Here is a 21,163-nt window from a genome sequence, read left to right on the forward strand (position 1 = left end):
CTCTATGCTAGCTATGTTACCAGCTTATAAGAACGGGAGTTAGCATTTAGCAGTCACTGCTTCTAAACCTGAAAAGCGACTACTTCTAAATGTTATGCAGTGAAAACAGCCAAATATATATCCAAATCTGACTTTAGTAACCACATTGTGGGCCTGTTACAATACATCAATCATGACGGATTTGACCAATATCACTTTGTTAGATTAGATTTGTTGAATGTGCGGCAATCCGGTCTCCTTCTTCTATCCCCCACGGTCTGCATACCATTAACACATCTATCGCCATTGAGGGCTTCCATAATTTTAAAGTAGTCAACTGGGTGGGGATTCCTATGAGTTGGGCGCAATCAGCCAATGAAGAAGAAGAAAATTGAATACTTTAAAATGGATATAGCCTCAATGGCGCTGCCCGTACTGTCACAGAAGCTATAATGGTACAGATACACAGAGAGTCCTCTATTTATCTCTATGACCTGTTGTTCAATCAATCAATGAAATTCATTTATACAGCCCTTTTTACGTCAGCAGATGTCACAAAGTACTATACAGAAACCCAGCCTAAAACCCCAAACAGTAAGCAATGCAGATGTAGAAGCACGGTGGCTAGGAAAAACTTCCTAGAAAGGCAGGAACCTAAGAAGAAACCTAGAGAGGAACCAGGCTCTGAGGGGTGGCTAGTCCTCTTCTGGCTGTGCCGGCTGGAGATAATACATGGCCATTAAGGCCAGATTGTTCTTTAAGATGTTCAAACGTTCATAGATGACCAGCAGGTTCACACACATATCTGCCCTCTCATTGGCTAGAATGGTCCCACCTGATCTCGCCTGCCTTCCATCTTTGAGGACATGTATTTCCGTTGTTAGAGCGGTCAATTGACTATCTTGTCAATATAATAGACAATCTTTGGTTCACCCCAAAAATGGACCAAACCACTATGAAGCTAATTTTCTTCATACCTTTTACACCAACTTTCATATACCAAATGACAGGTGTGAATTTGCATTAAGTTTTGAAATAATGTAACTAGATAGGTTTAATAAGTCAATACAGAATTTTATTCATTTTGGAATAATTTCATGATATATCACCCGTTTTTTAGAGGGGGCAACAGGTAGTCAAGCGGTTAAGAGCGTTGGATCAGTAACCGAAAGGTCGCTGGTTTGAATCCCAGAGCCAGCAAGGTGGAAAAATCTGCTGTTCGAACCCCCAACAACTGCTCCCCGGGCGCCGTGGATGTCCATTAAGCCAGCCCCCCCTCTATAGATACTTTATGGAAAACTGTCATTATTGGAACAGGTAACAAAAAAACAGGTGGTTGGTTCTCAGTTTGACGGGGGACTCATTGGTTACAGCCTCCCTCTCTTCAGTGTCCCATTCCGTGATTGGCTGAACTTCCGAGCCAGTGGTCAGCTTTGACACCCTGTCTGCCAGTCGCTGATGGACCTGGAGAGAGGACGAGAGGGGAACTGATGGAGGAATGGAAAGAGAAAGGGGGAGAGAAAAGAGATGATACATACAGTATGTTTCTGTAATAACATTTGTATATTATGCTCTTGTAAAATGCCTGACACTAGTATTATAGGCCTACACTTTGTGCTATGACCCTCTATGATAATGCACCTGTAGTATGTGCAGCCTCTTGAGTGTTAGAATCGCCAGCTCTCTCAGCCCATCTCCAGTCAAGTCCAAGTAGATGACGGACAGCAATGGGCTCTTGAAGCTCCGCCTCCACTGCGGTTGTAACAGTCCTCCTGTCCCTCTCATTGGTTGCTGGACCTTGTAGCAAAGCAGCTCCTTCATTGGAGAGAGGCATAGGAGACCCTCAGCACATCAGTTCATCGTTATTTGATTGAGAAAGTTTAAAGCCACACTCTGAAAGGTAATTACCATCAAAGAATAGACCACTCCTGGACATCCCTGAGAACACAATGTACTGACCATTCTGACCATAGAAACCAAACTGACCACACAGTGACCGTAGACTAGAAAGTGCCTGGACCCCCTAGAGAACACAAAACACTGACCAGAACAAAATAGAATATCCTTACTGACCACCACAGAGTATGAAAAAGCTTTATTCAACAAATGACTGGCATTCTACCACCGCAATAAGATATGGGTGTGCGACTTTCATTTAATTCGATTTCTGAGGTAATGTTCTGTTAGTTAGTACCTCTCGCAAATGGTTTGTGTTCTATATTCATGTATTCTTAGTATCTAATAGGCCTGTGATACTAACCTGTAAACAACAGCCATCTCTATAGTGCTGGTCACCAGGAGGTTGTAACCAACGACCTCAACGTCTGAAAAAAGTGTTTTTTATGTCGCTGTTCTCAATTAATCCTATGATTACATTTACTTTTTTATGCTTTTTCACAGTTCTACAATGATGGTCAGTGTAACCAAACACTCCCCCATGCCCATCTGCATAGAATCTTCTTTCTTTTCTCTCCAAAACTCTTGAGCGTGCCGTCTATAGCCAACTCTCCTGCTATCTCTCTCAGAATTACCTTCTTGATCAAGACTGGTCATTCAACTGAGACTGCTCTTCTCTGTGTCACGGAGGCTCTCCGCACTGCTAAAGCTAACTCTCTCTCCTCTGCTCTCATCCTTCTAGACCTATCCGCTGCCTTTGATACTGTGAACCATCAGATCCTCCTCTCCACCCTCTCCGAGTTGGGCATCTCCGGCGCGGCTCACTCTTGGATTGCGTCCTACCTGACAGGTCGCTCCTACCAGGTGGCGTGGCGAGAATCTGTCTCCGCACCACGTGCTCTCACCACTGGTGTCCCCCAGGGCTCAGTTCTAGGCCCTCTTCTATTCTCTCTATACACCAAGTCACTTGGCTCTGTCATATCCTCACATGGTCTCTCCTATCATTGCTACGCAGACGACACACAATTCATCTTCTCCTTTCCCCCTTCTGATAACCAGGTGGCGAATCGCATCTCTGCATGTCTGGCAGACATATCAGTGTGGATGTCGGATCACCACCTCAAGCTGAACCTCGGCAAGACGGAGCTGCTCTTCCTCCCGGGGAAGGACTGCCCGCTCCATGATCTTGCCATCACGGTTGACAACTCCGTTGTGTCCTCCTCCCAGAGTGCAAAGAACCTTGGCATGACCCTGGACAACACCCTGTCGTTCTCCGCTAACATCAAAGCAGTGACCCGATCCTGTAGGTTCATGCTCTACAACATTCGCAGAGTACGACCCTACCTTACACAGGAAGCGGCACAGGTCCTAATCCAGGCACTTGTCATCTCCCGTCTGGATTACTGCAACTCGCTGTTGGCTGGGCTCCCTGCCTGTGCCATTAAACCCCTACTCATCCAGAACGCTGCAGCCCGTCTGGTGTTCAACCTTCCCAAGTTCCCTCACGTCACCCCGCTCCTCCGTACACTACACTGGCTTCCAGTTGAAGCTCGCATCTGCTACAAGACCATGGTGCTTGCCTACGGAGCTGTGAGGGGAACGGCACCTCCTTACCTTCAGGCTCTGATCAGTCCCTACACCCAAATGAGGGCATTGCGTTCTTCCACCTCTGGCCTGCTGGTCCCCCTACCTCTGCAGAAGCACAGTTCCCGCTCAGCCCAGTCAAAACTGTTCGCTGCTCTGGCACCCCAATGGTGGAACAAGCTCCCTCACGACGCCAGGACAGCGGAGTCACTGACCACCTTCCGGAGACACTTGAAACCCTACCTCTTTAAGGAATACCTGGGATTGTATAAAAGTAATCCTTCTACCCCACCCCCACAAAAAAAAAATATATACAGTGGGGAAAAAAAGTATTTAGTCAGCCACCAATTGTGCAAGTTCTCCCACTTAAAAAGATGAGAGAGGCCTGTAATTTTCATCATAGGTACACGTCAAATATGAGAGACAAATTGTGGAAAAAAATTCCAGAAAATCACATTGTAGGATTTTTAAGGAATTTATTTGCAAATTATGGTGGAAAATAAGTATTTGGTCACCTACAAACAAGCAAGATTTCTGGCTCTCACAGACCTGTAACTTCTTCTTTAAGAGGCTCCTATGTCCTCCACTCGTTAACTGTATTAATGGCACCTGTTTGAACTTGTTATCAGTATAAAAGACACCTGTCCACAACCTCAAACAGTCACACTCCAAACTCCACTATGGCCAAGACCAAAGAGCTGTCAAAGGACACCAGAAACAAAATTGTAGACCTGCACCAGGCTGGGAAGACTGAATCTGCAATAGGTAAGCAGCTTGGTTTGAAGAAATCAACTGTGGGAGCAATTATTAGGAAATGGAAGGCATACAAGACCACTGATAATCTCCCCTCGATCTGGGGCTCCACGCAAGATCTCACCCCGTGGGGTCAAAATGATCACAAGACCGGTGAGCAAAAATCCCAGAACCACACGGGGGGACCTAGTGAATGACCTGCAGAGAGCTGGGACCAAAGTAACAAAGCCTACCATCAGTAACACACTACGCCGCCAGGGACATAAATCCTGCAGTGCCCTGCTTAAGCCAGTACATGTCCAGGCCCGTGCTAGAGTGCATTTGGATGATCCAGAAGAGGATTGGGAGAATGTCATATGGTCAGATGAAACCAAAATAGAACTTTTTGGTCAAAACTCAACTCGTCGTGTTTCGAGGACAAAGAATGCTGAGTTGCATCCAAAGAACACCATACCTACTGTGAAGCATGGGGGGTGGAAACATCATGCTTTGGGGCTGTTTTTCTGCAAAGGGACCAGGACGACTGATCCGTGTAAAGGAAAGAATGAATGGGGCCATGTATCATGAGATTTTGAGTGAAAACCTCCTTCCATCAGCAAGGGCATTGAAGATGAAACGTGGCTGGGTCTTTCAGTATGACAATGATCCCAAACACACCGCCCGGGCAACGAAGGAGTGGCTTCGTAAGAAGCATTTCAAGGTCCTGGAATGGCCTAGCCAGTCTCCAGATCTCAACCCCATAGAAAATCTTTGGAGGGAGTTGAAAGTCCTTGTTGCCCAGCGACAGCCCCAAAACATCACGCTCTAGAGGAGATCTGCATGGAGAAAGGGCCAAAATACCGTGTGTGAAAACCTTGTGAAGACTTACAGAAAACGTTTGACCTGTGTCATTGCCAACAAAGGGTATATAACAAAGTATTGAGAAACTTTTGTTATTGACCAAATACTTATTTTCCACCATAATTTGCAAATAAATTCATAAAAAATCCTACAATGTGATTTTCTGGATTTTTTTTCCTCATTTTGTCTGTCATAGTTGACGTGTACCTATGATGAAAATTACAGGCCTCTCTCATCTTTTTAAGTGGGAGAACTTTCACAATTGGTGGCTGACTAAATACTTTTTTTCCCCACTGTATATAAAATAATATATATATACAGTGGGGAGAACAAGTATTTGATACACTGCCGATTTTGCAGGTTTTCCTACTTACAAAGCATGTAAAGGTCTGTAATTTTTATCATAGGTACACTTCAACTGTGAGAGACGGAATCTAAAACAAAAATCCAGAAAATCACATTGTGTGATTTTTAAGTAATTAATTTGCATTTTATTGCATGACATAAGTATTTGATACATCAGAAAAGCAGAACTTAAAATTTGGTACAGAAACCTTTGTTTGCAATTACAGAGATCATACGTTTCCTGTAGGTCTTGACCAGGTTTGCACACACTGCAGCAGGGATTTTGGCCCACTCCTCCATACAGACATTCTCCAGATCCTTCAGGTTTCGGGGCTGTCGCTGGGCAATACGGACTTTCAGCTCCCTCCAAAGATTTTCTATTGGGTTCAGGTCTGGAGACTGGCTAGGCCACTCCAGGACCTTGAGATGCTTCTTCTCCTTAGTTGCCCTGGCTGTGTGTTTTGGGTCGTTGTCATGCTGGAAGACCCAGCCACGACCCATCTTCAATGCTCTTACTGAGGGAAGGAGGTTGTTGGCCAAGATCTCGCGATACATGGCCCCATCCATCCTCCCCTCAATACGGTGCAGTCGTCCTGTCCCCTTTGCAGAAAAGCATCCCAAAAGAATGATGTTTCCACCTCCATGCTTCACAGTTGGGATGGTGTTCTTGGGGTTGTACTCATCCTTCTTCTTCCTCCAAACACGGCGAGTGGAGTTTAGACCAAAAGCTTTATTTTTGTCTCATCAGACCACATGACCTTCTCCCATTCCTCCTCTGGATCATCCAGATGGTCATTGGCAAACTTCAGACGGGCCTGGACATGCGCTGGCTTGAGCAGGGGGACCTTGCGTGCGCTGCAGGATTTTAATCCATGACGGCGTAGTGTGTTACTAATGGTTTTCTTTGTGACTGTGGTCCCAGCTCTCTTCAGGTCATTGACCAGGTCCTGCCGTGTAGTTCTGGGCTGATCCCTCACCTTCCTCATGATCATTGATGCCCCACAAGGTGAGATCTTGCATTGAGCCCCAGACCGAGGGTGATTGACTGTCATCTTGAACTTCTTCCATTTTCTAATAATTGCGCCAACAGTTGTTGCCTTCTCACCAAGCTGCTTGCCTATTGTCCTGTAGCCCATCCCAGCCTTGTGCAGGTCTACAATTTTATCCCTGATGTCCTTACACAGCTCTCTGGTCTTGGCCATTGTGGAGAGGTTGGAGTCTGTTTGATTGAGTGTGTGGACAGGTGTCTTTTATACAGGTAACGAGTTCAAACAGGTGCAGTTAATACAGGTAATAAGTGGAGAACAGGAGGGCTTCTTAAAGAAAAACTAACAGGTCTGTGAGAGCCGAACTTCTTACTGGTTGGTAGGTGATCAAATACTTATGTCATGCAATAAAATGCAAATTAATTACTTAATAATCATACAATGTGATTTTCTGGATTTTTGTTTTAGATTCCGTCTCTCACAGTTGAAGTGTACCTATGATAAAAATAACAGACCTCTACATGCTTTGTAAGTAGGAAAACCTGCAAAATCGGCAGTGTATCAAATACTTGTTCTCCCCACTGTATATATATATATATACAGTGGGGAAAAAAAGTATTTAGTCAGCCACCAATTGTGCAAGTTCTCCCACTTAAAAAGATGAGAGAGGCCTGTAATTTTCATCATAGGTACACGTCAACGATGACAGACAAATTGAGAAAAAAAAATCCAGAAAATCCCATTGTAGGATTTTTTATGAATTTATTTGCAAATTATGGTGGAAAATAAGTATTTGGTCACCTACACACAAGCAAGATTTCTGGCTCTCACAGACCTGTAACTTATTCTTTAAGAGGCTCCTCTGTCCTCCACTCGTTACCTGTATTAATGGCACCTGTTTGAACTTGTTATCAGTATAAAAGACACCTGTCCACAACCTCAAACAGTCACACTCCAAACTTCACAATGGCCAAGACCAAAGAGCTGTCAAAGGACACCAAAAACAAAATTGTAGACCTGCACCAGGCTGGGAAGACTGAATCTGCAATAGGTAAGCAGCTTGGTTTGAAGAAATCAACTGTGGGAGCAATTATTAGGAAATGGAAGACATACAAGACCACTGATAATCTCCCTCGATCTGGGGCTCCACGCAAGATCTCACCCCGTGGGGTCAAAATGATTACAAGAACAGTGAGCAAAAATCCCAGAACCACACGGGGGGACCTAGTGAATGACCTGCAGAGAGCTGGGACCAAAGTAACAAAGCCAACCATCAGTAACACACTACGCCGCCAGGGACTCAAATCCTGCAGTGCGAGACGTGTCCCCCTGCTTAAGCCAGTACATGTCCAGGCCCGTCTGAAGTGCATTTGGATGATCCAGAAGAGGATTGGGAGAATGTCATATGGTCAGATGAAACCAAAATATAACTTTTTGGTAAAAACTCAACTCGTCATGTTTGGAGGACAAAGAATGCTGAGTTGCATCCAAAGAACACCATACCTACTGTGAAGCATGGGGTTGGAAACATCATGCTTTGGGGCTGTTTTTCTGCAAAGGGGACCAGGACGACTGATCCGTGTAAAGGAAAGAATGAATGGGGCCATGTATCGTGAGATTTTGAGTGAAACCCTCCTTCCATCAGCAAGGGCATTGAAGATGAAACGTGGCTGGGTCTTTCAGCATGACAATGATCCCAAACACACCGCCCGGGCAACGAAGGAGTGGCTTCGTAAAGAAGCATTTCAAGGTCCTGGAGTGGCCTAGCCAGTCTCCAGATCTCAACCCCATAGAAAATCTTTGGAGGGGAGTTGAAAGTCTGTGTTGCCCAGCGACAGCCCCAAAACATCACTGCTCTAGAGGAGATCTGCATGGAGGAATGGGCCAAAATACCAGCAACAGTGTGTGAAAACCTTGTGAAGACTTACAGAAAACGTTTGACCTGTGTCATTGCCAACAAAGGGTATATAACAAAGTATTGAGAAACTTTTGTTATTGACCAAATACTTATTTTCCACCATCATATGCCAATAAATTCATAAAAATCCTACAATGTGATTTTCTGGATTTTTTTTTCTCATTTTGTCTGTCATAGTTGACGTGTACCTATGATGAAAATTACAGGCCTCTCTCATCTTTTTAAGTGGGAGAACTTGCACAATTGGTGGCTGACTAAATACTTTTTTCCCCCACTGTATATATAAAACAAATGAAAATAAAAAATATACTCAAAAAAATCAATTGTAAAGTGGTTGTCCCATTGGCTATCATAAGGTGAATGCACCAATTTGTAAGTCGCTCTGGATAAGAGCGTCTGCTAAGTAATGTAAATGTAATGTGCAATATACCAATTGCTCCACCTAGCCCAATGGTAGGCTAGGGAGAGGTTCTGAACAAATGCTCTCTCCTGCCATCTAATAATGTCAGACGGGGGAGTTAACCAAGTGCGTGTTTGAGATCGATTGCAGTCGGACTGTGCAGAAACAGGGATCTACAAATCGCATTGCATCCTAAATAACTACTCGTTATTACTTGTATATCAGTCGATCTGCTCAGTCAGTCAGTGATCAGCGACTGAGCAGAAGAAGTGACACTCTCAAACACGTCCAGAGTTTTGGAAGGAAATGCATCCGCAAATCATAGGTTGTGTCCCAAATATTCCTTGCCATTTTGGCGCAACCATATCCAGAGGTCAAAGGTCATAGTGGTGCTGCTCATACATACCGTACACTCCCCCTCTCCGACCCTGTCGGGGTCCGCCAGCTCTGCCCTGGAATGCAGAGGGATGAGCAGCGCGGTGGAGATGGGAATGACCTGCTGCACTCGCCAACTCTACACAACCTCTAATCCGTGCGGACGCAATTTAAAAAACGAAAACACAGGAATTCAATGCATTCCAAAGTGATGTAGCTAAACATCCAGCCTTGCTTTTTTTGGTTAAAGGGATAGTTCACTCAAAGTACACCCTTTGTTCCTTTGTTGGCTATGTATAGTCATAGTAAGAGAGAGTGAGCACGGTGGCCACTGTCAGGTTAGTTTGCAAATGGCACCCTATACCCTATATAGTGCACTACTTTTAACCAAAGCCCTATGGACCCTGGTCAAAAGTAAAGCACTAAATAGGGAATAAAGTACTAGTTGGGGCGCAATCTAAGATGGGGTAGTTTGTATGTTGTGTATAGGCCATCCTCACCAGGTCCAATCTGGTTCACCAGAGCCAGACCTACGCAGCCGTTCTGACAGCCAAACGCTGAGAGACGACCACCGCCTCGATACTCAGCACATCCAGCAACAACACACTGCAGAGAGAGGGAATAGTGATTACACACACACACACACACACAACTTGGAGGGAACATCAGACAGAGGGAACACAAACTAACTTGCTGGGCAGGTCTTTCAGCTCAGGGATGAGTCTCTCCACTGGCTGCTCTTCAAACTGGTGAAGGGAAGAGTTCTATTGGAGAGAAGAGATGTTTACTAGTCTCCCACACCAAACATTACAAAACTCAGTGTACACACACACAGGCTTACCTCCTTGTAAAGATGAATCCTCTGGTCATGACCACTGAGCAGAAACACTGTCTCACTGCATCCATCTCCACACTGCATTCTGGAACAGTGATATGCTGTTGTTATTCATGTCATTAACAATGTAAAGAAGTGATAAACATGATATCGTCATGCCAGGCTTTTTTATACATTAAATTGTATCATCTAAACTCATACATTGGGTCGTTCATGCATGCATTGTGCACCTAAAATGTGTGGTAGGCCTTGAAAGGAGTCAAAGAAGTATGAACTATGTTTATGTCTAACCTGTAAAGTTGAATAGGCCAGTTAGATAAGGGCCCACTGTAGTGTGTACAGTACTTACTCTGTGTGGTAAAGCTGGAAGGGGGTGAACTGCAGCTCCAGGTTCAGGCAGCTCTCTAAGAAGAAGACAAAGCAATTGGCTAAAATCAGGTTCATGTTCACTAGGCACGAAACAGAAGAAAACTAACATAACAGAGTGAAATGAGGAGGTACTATCTGAACTGTCCAATAAGAAACTCTCTTTTTTGTTTTCTGTCGTATAACGTTTTGAAACACTTTACTACGGTGTTCTTAATTAACACAACCCTGTACAACTATGTGAATACCAGAAGAGAATTGTGTGTTAACTTCTATGTGATTCAGCTGCAGCAGGTGACAGATGACTCACGTGCAATGAACTCCAGGTTGAACTCTGACCCTGGCTCGTAGTCACAGTAGATGTTGAGGAACAGGGTGGCTTTGTCACCAGAGTCCAGGGGGGGAAAGGAGTGAAGACAAGTGTTATGGATACAGTGATGGATGAATACACTTTCATCTACCAAAGAGAGAGAGATAAGTGATCAGGGTCATGTTTTTTTCAGTGGCCTAATGAACACGCCCCATGGGGGATATGTGTATGTGTAGGATATGTGTCCAAATGCATTCACTAGGAGAAGGGTAGGGGATATAAGCATATCTTGATGAACGTTATGCCCACGACCAGCCCCATTTGGTGGGGCTTTGTTGCTAGCATCAGTTGATACAATCTCTGCATCAACTGAAGAGACAGAAAATTTACATTTACATTTTAGTCATTTAGCAGACGCTCTTATCCTGACAGACATTCATCAGCAAGTTGACTACACATTTTGTACACACTCACACTCACTCACTCACTCACACACACACACACACACACACACACACACACACACACACACACACACACTTTGAACTTGTGTACTTGCATGAATCGATTCACTTGTATGCAACACCAGTAGCAATAATGCAACAGTAGCAGGATAAATTACGTAGCTATCTCATCTTCACCTGGTATGTAGGTGAACTGTACTTCTTCAGCAACAGGTCTGATTTTCTGTTGGAGGTCTTAGTCCCTGAAACAGACCACTTTGCCTTTCAGAGTAGCGGCGAGTAGCTCTTGCTCTCCAGCCTGTAGAGTCCGTGATGTGTTACTCTGGGACAGAAAGAGGCTGAAACGTTCCTCTGCGAAGTAAATACAATTTATTTAATCTTTATTTGGCCAAACTAGTGCAAAACACCAACCCATGTAAAGAATCACAACTTCCCGTCGCCGGCATACGAGGAACCACGAGTAAAATGGTCAAATCGGGATTGGGGAAAAAAACGGTTTCTAGCAAATCAGCGTGGAGGTCTTCAACCAATCACTTCACTTCGCAGTTCAGTCGCTGCAAAGCAATATGCAAAATCAACCACTAGGTGTCAGCAAAATCCCAATAAAAAAATATATGATCCTGTCTGTGGATGTTCCTAAGCAAAACAAAATAGCAGGCATACAAGTTTCTTGGCGTTGTATATAAATAGAAGTCATCTGTTGGTGTATTCAATTTATATATTCACTTATTTGACTTAGTGTCCTCAAATAGTTTTCACTTGTGGCTTTAAGACAGGATAATGCCTATTACTTCTGAGCAGGCGTTTATAAAAAAAAGAAATCACTGTCTTTCTTACACAGAGCACACCTCACAGTCACAACCAAGTACAACAGTCCCTGACACATTTCTACACATATCTCTGTGAATCAAGCGTCTCTAATTACACAAATTATAATATTGTGGAGGTGAAATGAATGGTGAGTTTTTTTTTAGGACACCATATCAGACAGTAGGCTGACCCAATTTAAAAGTATGGTTATCAGTGTGTGTATGCGTGTTAGTGATGTGCGGGTCAGTTGTTCATAACCCATCCACAACGGGCCGACTATATGTGATTAAGTGAAAATCTGAGACCTGCACCCGACCCTAACATGCAAATATATAAAATGTGCTGTACAGTCAGAGATGACAGAAAATTATTTTGACATGGGGTCCAGGATTTTTTTAAAGCCTTATTTAGATAGGCCTATGTTCCTGCTTACAATTTACGAAATGTTGGTAGGCTATGTTAGGCAACTTGTCTATAATTAGATACATTCAGCTCTTCTGTCATTACTTGTTGCCCTAGAATACTAAATAGCCTAAACCCTTGCTCACCAGAAAATATGGCAAACATCGATAGAATGCTTTAATCTAAGTGATATTGGTAAAGTTCTCTTTCATCTCTGCTTCTCTTGAGCAGCAAAGACGTTTAGGGACCGTGGAGAACATGCCATAGCTCAACAAAAAAAAAACGGGAAAGATCTTTCATGCAAAATTTCCAAATGAGATCAGTTTGACCAGTTTTAAGGGAATTAAAAGCTGTGAAAACTATGCATATTTTATGTGGTTGAAATAGCCTACTATCGGCTGTTATGATGCTAATAAAGATAGGCCCTGCCACATTTCTCCACTCCTGTTCCCAAAATGTACATTTGGTGTATCATTTGTCCAAGAACTGCTTAATTCTGCAAGAGTTAATATTATATTAGGCTATGTGAGAGGTTATAGACCTACAGTCAGCGTCCAGATTTCATTTACTGTTCCATTTAACTCATCTGAACAGTAGCCTAGCGTAGTTCCCTTGACATGCCATATTTGAAGTCCCCGTCTTGTGACTGTCGAATTTGTATAGTGGCTCACAATCATCACACATAACATATTTCCCCAAACATTAGGGTACTGTTCTGGCCCTCCCTTCTCTTTCTTTTCAACTCTCCATTTCGCAGATTTTCTCTTATTGAATTAAACTCTGACATTTTCCTTTTTGCCTCAGTAGATCAATGTTAACTTTTCTGCCCAAATTCCCAAAAGCATTTGGCAATTGGCGTGTATTTGGCGCCCATATAGTAAGGCCCTAAAGGAACAAGAGGGTTTCTAGGTCGAATCCTGGTGTGACTGAAAAGATCGGGTGGGATCATTTTGTGCTGTGAGACTGCATGACTGTGGCCTCATCCATAGTGAATTGCACTTGTTAACACCCCACTGGGCACAGATGTCAGTTCAACGTCTATTTTTGATTTACATTTGGTTGAGTTAACTGAATTCAACGTGAAATCAAGAAACAAATTCACTATGATATTGGATTTAGGTTAAAGTTGGGTGAAAAAAATGAGAAGGGTGCAATTGTGGCCTGCAATTTGGAGCGTTCCTGTATTTGGACATTCCTGCATCTGCAGGAACCCCTCTTTATACATCTAGTGGTCCGTTTTTAAGCTAGGACAGGCGGGGGCGCACCAGTACAGTAGGTCAGGGACAAAGTTGTGGAGAAGTAAAGATCAGGGTTGGGTTATAAAACAATATCAGAAACTTTGAACATCCCACGGAGCACCATTAAAATCCATTATTAAAAATTTTTAAGAATATGGCACCACAACAAACCTGCCAAGAGAGGGCCACACACCAAAACTCACGGGCCAGGCAAGGAGGGCATTAATCAGAGAGGCAACAAAGAGACCAAAGATAACCCTGAAGGAGCTGCAAAGCTCCACAGTGGAGATTGTAGTTTCTGTCAATAGGACCACTTTAAGCCGTACACTCCACAGAGCTGGGCTTTACGGAGAGTGGCCAAAAAAAAGCCATTGCTTAAAGAAAAAAATAAGCATACACGTTTGGTGTTCGCCAAAAGGCATGTGGGAGACTCCCCAAACATATGGAAGAAGGTACTCTGGTCAGATTAGACTAAAATTTAGCTTTTTGGCCATCAAGGAAAACGCTATGTCTGGCGCAAACCCAACACCTCTCATCACCCCCAGAACACCATCCCCACAGTGAAGCATGGTGGTGGCAGCATCATGCTGTGGGAATGTTTTTCATTGGCAGGACTGGGAAACTGGTCAGAATTGAAGGAATGATGGATGCCGCTAAATACAGGGAAATTCTTGATGGAAACCTGTTTCAGTCTTCCAAAGATTTGAGACTGGGACGGAGGTTCACCTTCCAGCAGGAAAATGGCCCTAAGCATACTGCTAAGGCAACACTTGAGTGGTTTAAGGGGAAACATTTAAATGTCTTGGAATGGCCTAGTCAAGGCCCAGACCTCAATCCAATTGAGAATCTGTGGTATGACTTAAAGATTGCTGTACAGCAGCGGAACCCATCCAACTTGAAGGATCTGGAGCAGTTTTGCCTTGAAGAATGGACAAAAATCCCAGTGGCTAGATGGGCCAAGCTTATAGAGACATACCCCAAGAGACTTGCAGCTGTAATTGCTGCAAAAGGTGGCTCTACAAAGTATTCACTTTGGGGGGGTGAATAGGTATGCACGCTCAAGTTTTCTGTTGTTTTGTCTTATTTCTTGTTTGTTTCACAATAAAATATATTTTGCATCTTCAAAGTGGTAGGCTTGTTGTGTAAATGAAATGATACAAACCCCCCAAAAATCTATTTTAATTCCAGGTTGTAAGGCAACAAAATAGGAAAAATGCCAAGGGGGGGTGAATACTTTCGCAAGCCACTGTACATTTTTAAGTATTGTTGAGGTTAGGCTACTTTTGTTCAAGGCCCAGACTAAATTGCATTAGGAGATGAATGAGTATACTGTCCTGGAGATGAGATGCTGAATTATTCTGATGACACCAATACCCTTCACAATTTTATTAGAGACAAATTATATGTGATCTTTCCAGTTGTGGATTCCTAGGAACTTGGAAGATTGTACACGGCATATTGGACATGCAGATTCCGTCATGGAAATGTTTATTTTATCTTATTTTTAGGTAAGAAAATCACATAGGCGCATTTTTGACAATTTATTTGCTTTGAACCAGTTGTCTATCAAGTTCATTTTGACTCTACGTTTTTGGGTATCTTTATCTGCTAGAAAAATACTGGTGTCATTAGTCATTTACATACATCAAGAAGAGTAAAGGACCAAGAATAGAACCCTGCGGAACTCCACAAGGTACATTAATGTACTTAGACTCTGTGCTGTTCTATGAAAATAGTTGGTTTCTGGCAGATGAGTAGCTCCTAAACCATTCAAGTTCTGTATCCTGTAATCCATGAATGTGAATTTTTGTAGCAATATTTAATGATTAACAGTATTTAAAGCTTTTGAAAGATCTACTACAAAACCCACTGTGTGTATATGTCTCTAGTGGATGTATTGGCATAAGCAGTAAACACATTTCCATTGCTTATGGACATTGGTCAATGACGTTATCTTCTGCTTCCTGCTTAGAAAATGTGTAGTGAGTGTCATTGGGTCTTGTACGTATGTTGTATGTACAGACAGTGAGATCTCCTGTTCGACTATATTCTCCCAGTTCAGGAATAGCTTGTGCCACACTCTCAGTTGCCCTAATACCACCTGGATAATCTCCAGGCAGGATTACTGTCCACTGTAATCAATCAACCACATTGTCACCTCAGACAGCATCCTCTGACTGAACACACACACACACACACAGCCGGCCCTAGCTTGTTGGGGGCCTAAGCAACATTTTGACGGCAGAGAGAAAAACAGAATTCTACACGTTTTGCCATGGGGCGTAGAGAAAATGATGCAGTTTTAAAGCAAGTTTACTGCAATTCTACACATTTTCCCATGTTGGCAGAGAGAAGAGTTTGCAGTTGTATAACTTATTTAATGCAATTCTACTCGTTTGCCATGTGGTGGAGAAAATAATGTTTAGTTCTATAGCTAATTTCCTGCAATTCTGCACTTTTTCCATAGGGTGAAGATAAATTATTTGCAGTTTTGAAGCTAATTTACTGAAATTAAAAAAATAATTGCCCTGACTTATGCCATATTAATATGATATCTGAGTGAGAGTGACTAATAAAATCAATGAGGGCCCCCTGGAGGTCAGGGCCTCTGGGCACGTGCCCTGCGTGCCTGGTCGGTAATTCGACCAAGATTACTACAAGTTTAGATAGCTGGCTGGACTAACATACCAATCAATGTTTTTGCTGACATGGGCTAATTGAGTGATTGTCAGTGACAGTGACTGACATAAAAATAGAAAAACTGCTAATGCACAACCATATTCTACTATTCTAACTCTCAACAGTAAGTTGAGTGGCTAGGGTACGCTCTGCACACAAACACACTCACACACACACACACATACGCGCGCATGCACACACGCGCCTTACACACAAATGAACTTATCCCAGCCATGAAAGCTGCCAGAGCACGTGGGGACATTGCTTACATCCGCTATGACAGGCTCATTGTCCACCCTCCCTCCCAAAAGCCTGGAAGGGATGAGAGAGCCAAGCCTATGGGCTCGTAGCTTCAACCCGGCAGCACACACACTTATACACACCAACTCATTAATGGACTGCTGAATGTATATATATATCTTTTTTTTCTCTTGCTTTGTTTGCTCTTTTCCATATTATGTCTATCTTTGATAAGCTACCCAAAAAAGGGCTGAAAATAGTACATATTAATATATGTAGACTTAGAAATAAGGTTCATGAAATCAATAACTTGCTAACATCATATAACATTAATATTTTAGCCATTTCTGAGACTCACTTAAATAATTAATTTGATGATACAGAAGTAGCAATACAAGGATATAACATCTATAGAAGATACAGGAATGCTTATGGGGGAGGTGTTGCTGTATATATTCAGAGCCATATCCCTGAAATGCTTAGAGAAGATCTTATGTCAAGTGTTGTTGAAATGTTGTGGTTGCAGGTTCAGCTGCCACATCTAAAGCCTTTTCCTTAGGGGTGTTGCTATTGCCACCAAGTGCTAACAGTCAATATCTAAATAATATGTGTGAAATGCTTGATAGTGAATGTGATGTAAACAGAGAGGTCTACTTTCTTGGGGACCTGAATATTGACTGGATTTCATCAATCTGTCCACTCATGAGGAAGCTTGTCACTATAACCAATGCCTGTAATCTGTTTCAGGTTATTAATCAACCTACCAGGGTGTTTACAAACACTACAGGAACAAGATCATCCACATGTATTGATCACATTTTTACTAATACTGTAGAACGTTGTTCTAAAGCTGTATCCGTACCCATTGGATGCAGTGATCACAATATAGTGGCTATATCCAGGAAGCCAAAGTTCCAAAAGCTGGCCCTAAAATATTGTATAAGAGATCATACAAAAGATTTTGCTGTGACTCTTATGTGGATGATGTTAAAAATATTTGTTGGTCTGATGTGATTAATAAGTGTCACGTAAACTGATGTGGATGCAGTGGTGGAGTCAAGCGCAGGACAAGGAGGCTAAGTCCAAAATGACTTTACTTAGAATGCACAAAGTCAAAACAAAAGGCCTCTAAACAAGGGAGGCGAACGATTACGCACACACGCGTAAAACACTAAACATCTAACGAGACACCAATCGGACAGGCGGACAATTACACACAACTGCAAACAAACCAAAAGGGAAACTTATAGGTGACATAATCAATACTCAATACGAAACAGGTGCACACACAAGACCAGACCAAACAACTATCGAGAACATCCAGCGGTGGCAGCTAGTACTCCGGGGACGACGAACGCCGAAGCCTGCCCGAGCAAGGAGGAGGAGCAGCCTCGGCAGAATCCGTGACAGTACCCCCCCCTTGACGCGCGGCCCCAGCCGTGCGCCGACCCCGGCCTCGGGGACGACCAGGAGGACGCGGAGCAGGGCGCGTGGGATGACTACGGTGGAACTCAGTCAGGAGGGATGGATCTAGAATGTCCCTCCTAGGCACCCAGCACCGTTCCTCCGGGCCGTACCCCTCCCACTCCACAAGATATTGTAGACCCCCCCATCCGACGTCTCGAATCCACGATGGACCGGACTGAGTACGCCGGAGCCCCCTCGATGTCCAGTGGGGGCGGAGGAGTCTCTCTTATCTCACTGTCCTGGAGTGGACCAGCTACCACCGGCCTGAGGAGAGACACATGGAACGAGGGGTTAATGTGGTAATCAATAGGCAGTTGTAACTTGTAACAAACCTCGTTCAATCTCCTCAGGACTTTAAATGGCCCCACAAACCGCCGACCCAGCTTCCGGCAGGGCAGGCGAAGGGGCAGGTTTCGAGTCGAGAGCCAGACTCGATCTCCAGGTGCGTACACCGGACCCTCACTGCGGTGGAGATCGGCGCTCGCCTTCTGTCTACGGATGGCCCGCTGCAGATGGACGTGTGCAGCGTTCCACGTCTCCTCCGAGCGCCGAAACCACTCATCCACCGCAGGAGCCTCGATCTGGCTCTGATGCCATGGTGCCAGAACCGGCTGATACCCTAACACACACTGGAAAGGGGTTAGGTTAGTAGAGGAGTGGCGAAGCGAGTTCTGGGCCATCTCTGCCCAGGGGATATACCCCGACCACTCCTCCTGCCGGCCCTGGCAATAGGATCTCAGAAACCTACCCACATCCTGGTTCACTCTTTCCACCTGCCCATTACTCTCTGGGTGGTAACCCGAGGTAAGGCTCACCGAGACCCCCAAGCATTCCATGAATGCTCTCCAGACTCTAGAGGTGAACTGGGGACCCCGATCAGACACTATATCCTCGGGCACCCCGTAGTGCCGGAAGACGTGGGTAAACAAAGCCTCAGCGGTCTGTAGGGAAGTAGGGAGGCCCGGCATTGGGATGAGACGACAGGCCTTAGAGAACCGATCCACAACGACCAGAATAGTGGTATTCCCCTGAGAGGGGGGAAGGTCCGTGACAAAGTCCACCGAGAGGTGAGACCACGGCCGTTGTGGAACGGGCAGGGGTTGTAACTTCCCCCTGGGCAGGTGTCTAGGCGCCTTACACTGAGCGCACACCGAGCAGGAGGAGACATAAACCCTCACATCCTTAGCTAAAGTTGGCCACCAGTACTTAGCGCTAAGGCAGTGCACTGTCCGGCCAATACCTGGATGTCCAGAGGAGGGTGACGTATGAGCCCAATAAATGAGACGATCACGGACCTCGAGCGGCACGTACGTCCGACCCACTGGACACTCTGGGGGAGTAGGGTCGGTACGTAACGCCCGCTCGATTTCCGTATCGACCTCCCACACCACCGGTGCCACCAGACAAGACTCCGGCAGTATGGGAGTGGGCTCAATGGACCTCTCCTCTGTGTCATACCGCCGGGACAGGGCGTCTGCCTTACCGTTCTGGGACCCTGGGATGTACGTTATCTTAAACACGAACCGGGTCAGAAACATGTTCCACCTAGCCTGACGAGGGTTCAATCTCCTAGCTGCCCGGATGTACTCCAGGTTACGGTGGTCAGTCAGAATGAGAAAAGGGTGTTGAGCCCCCTCAAGCCAATGCCTCCACACCTTTAGGGCTTGAACTACGGCTAACAGCTCCCTGTCCCCTACGTCATAATTTCGCTCCGCCGGGCTGAGCTTCTTAGAATAGAAAGCACAGGGGCGGAGTTTAGGTGGCGTGCCTGACCGTTGCGACAGCACTGCCCCAATACCGGCCTCTGACGCGTCCACCTCTACCTGGAACGGTAAAGCGGGGTCCGGGTGCGCCAGCACCGGAGCCGAAGTGAACAGGTCCTTCAGTTTACCAAACGCCCTGTCCGCTTCAGCCGACCACTGCAAACGCACCGGGCCCCCCTTCAGCAGGGAAGTAATGGGAGCTGCCACCTGTCCTGTATTTAACAGTGATCTGATTGAGACTACGGTAATCAATACACGGGCGCAACCCTCCATCTTTCTTCTTCACAAAAAAGAAACTCGAGGACGCAGGGGAAGTGGAGGTCCGTATGTATCCTTGTCTCAGGGACTCGGCTATGTATGTCTCCATAGCCGCCGTCTCCTCTTGAGACAGAGAATACACATGGCTCCGCGGGAGTGCTGCCCCTGTCTGGAGGTCTATCGCACAATCTCCCTGTCTATGAGGTGGCAACCGCGTCGCCCTAGTCTTGCTGAACACGAGTGCCAAATCCTCATACTCATGGGGAATGTGCATTGCGGGCACTTGGTTCGGACTCTCCACCGTGGTCGCCCCTACGGAAACACCTAGACGTCACCCAACACACTGGGCAGACCACTCCTTGAGAGCCCTCTGTTGCCACGAAATGGTGGGATCATGGGCGATTAACCAAGGAAGCCCCAGCACCACGGGATACGCAGGAGAGTCGATCAGATATAACTGAATGATCTCCTCATGACCCCCCTGCGTATTCATCTTTAGTGGTGCTGTGACCTCTCTAATCAACCCAGATCCCAACGGACGGCTATCTAGGGCATGGACAGGGAAGGGAGCATCAACGGGCAGGAAGGGAATCTCTAACTTAACACAACATTTCCGATCAATAACATTCCCAGCTGCGCCTGAATCGACTAGCGCCTTATGCTGGGAATGAGATGCAACCTGGGGAAATATTACAGGTATACATAAGTGAACAACAGAGAGCTCTGGGTAAGTGGGGCGCCTACTCACCTGGAATGACTCCCCAGTGCGTGACCTGTTGCCCCGACTCCCTGGAGACCCTCCCCAGCACCTAGCCGCAGTGTGTCCTCTACGACCACAGTTGGTGCAGGGGACGGCCTCCCTCGGGCTCTCTCTCCTCCTCTCTCTAGCGCCAGCACCCCCAGAGCTCCATAGGGCTTGGCTCGGAGGTGCTGGAGGATGGAATGGACGGCCCCAACTCGGGACGTCCGCGGGTGGCCAGCAGGGTATCTAGACGGATGGACATGTCCACCAACTGGTTGAAGGATAGATTGGTGTCCCTGCAGGCCAGCTCTCGACGAACGTCCTCACGCAGGCTACACCGATAGTGGTCGATGAGGGCCCTCTCATTCCACCCCGCATCTGCTGCTAGAGTCCGGAAATCCAGGGCGAACTCCTGTGCGCTCCTCTTCCCCTGTCGGAGGTGGAACAGACGCTCCCCCGCCGATTTACCCTCAGGTGGATGATCGAAAACCGCCCTGAAGCGGCGGGAGAACT

At 45.4% G+C, this 21,163-nt stretch overlaps 1 protein-coding gene across 1 annotated transcript in view; it reads right to left on the minus strand.

Annotated features, from left to right (window-relative positions):
• Positions 1 to 1,055: 1,055 nt before the first annotated feature.
• The window catches only part of LOC121537339 (KICSTOR complex protein kaptin), a 36,107-nt gene continuing 15,999 nt past the window's right edge, over positions 1,056 to 21,163 (minus strand). Inside the window, 10 exon segments of the mRNA XM_045206789.1 lie at positions 1,056 to 1,466; positions 1,621 to 1,794; positions 9,108 to 9,226; positions 9,577 to 9,654; positions 9,657 to 9,682; positions 9,767 to 9,840; positions 9,918 to 9,996; positions 10,261 to 10,315; positions 10,588 to 10,656; positions 11,229 to 11,402. Coding sequence (XP_045062724.1) covers positions 1,407 to 1,466; positions 1,621 to 1,794; positions 9,108 to 9,226; positions 9,577 to 9,654; positions 9,657 to 9,682; positions 9,767 to 9,840; positions 9,918 to 9,996; positions 10,261 to 10,315; positions 10,588 to 10,656; positions 11,229 to 11,402 — 908 coding nt within the window. The 3' untranslated portion in view covers positions 1,056 to 1,406.

The sequence above is a fragment of the Coregonus clupeaformis genome, chromosome 24 (assembly GCF_020615455.1).
Source record: "Coregonus clupeaformis isolate EN_2021a chromosome 24, ASM2061545v1, whole genome shotgun sequence".
In the NCBI taxonomy this organism is placed as follows: Eukaryota; Metazoa; Chordata; class Actinopteri; order Salmoniformes; family Salmonidae; genus Coregonus; species Coregonus clupeaformis.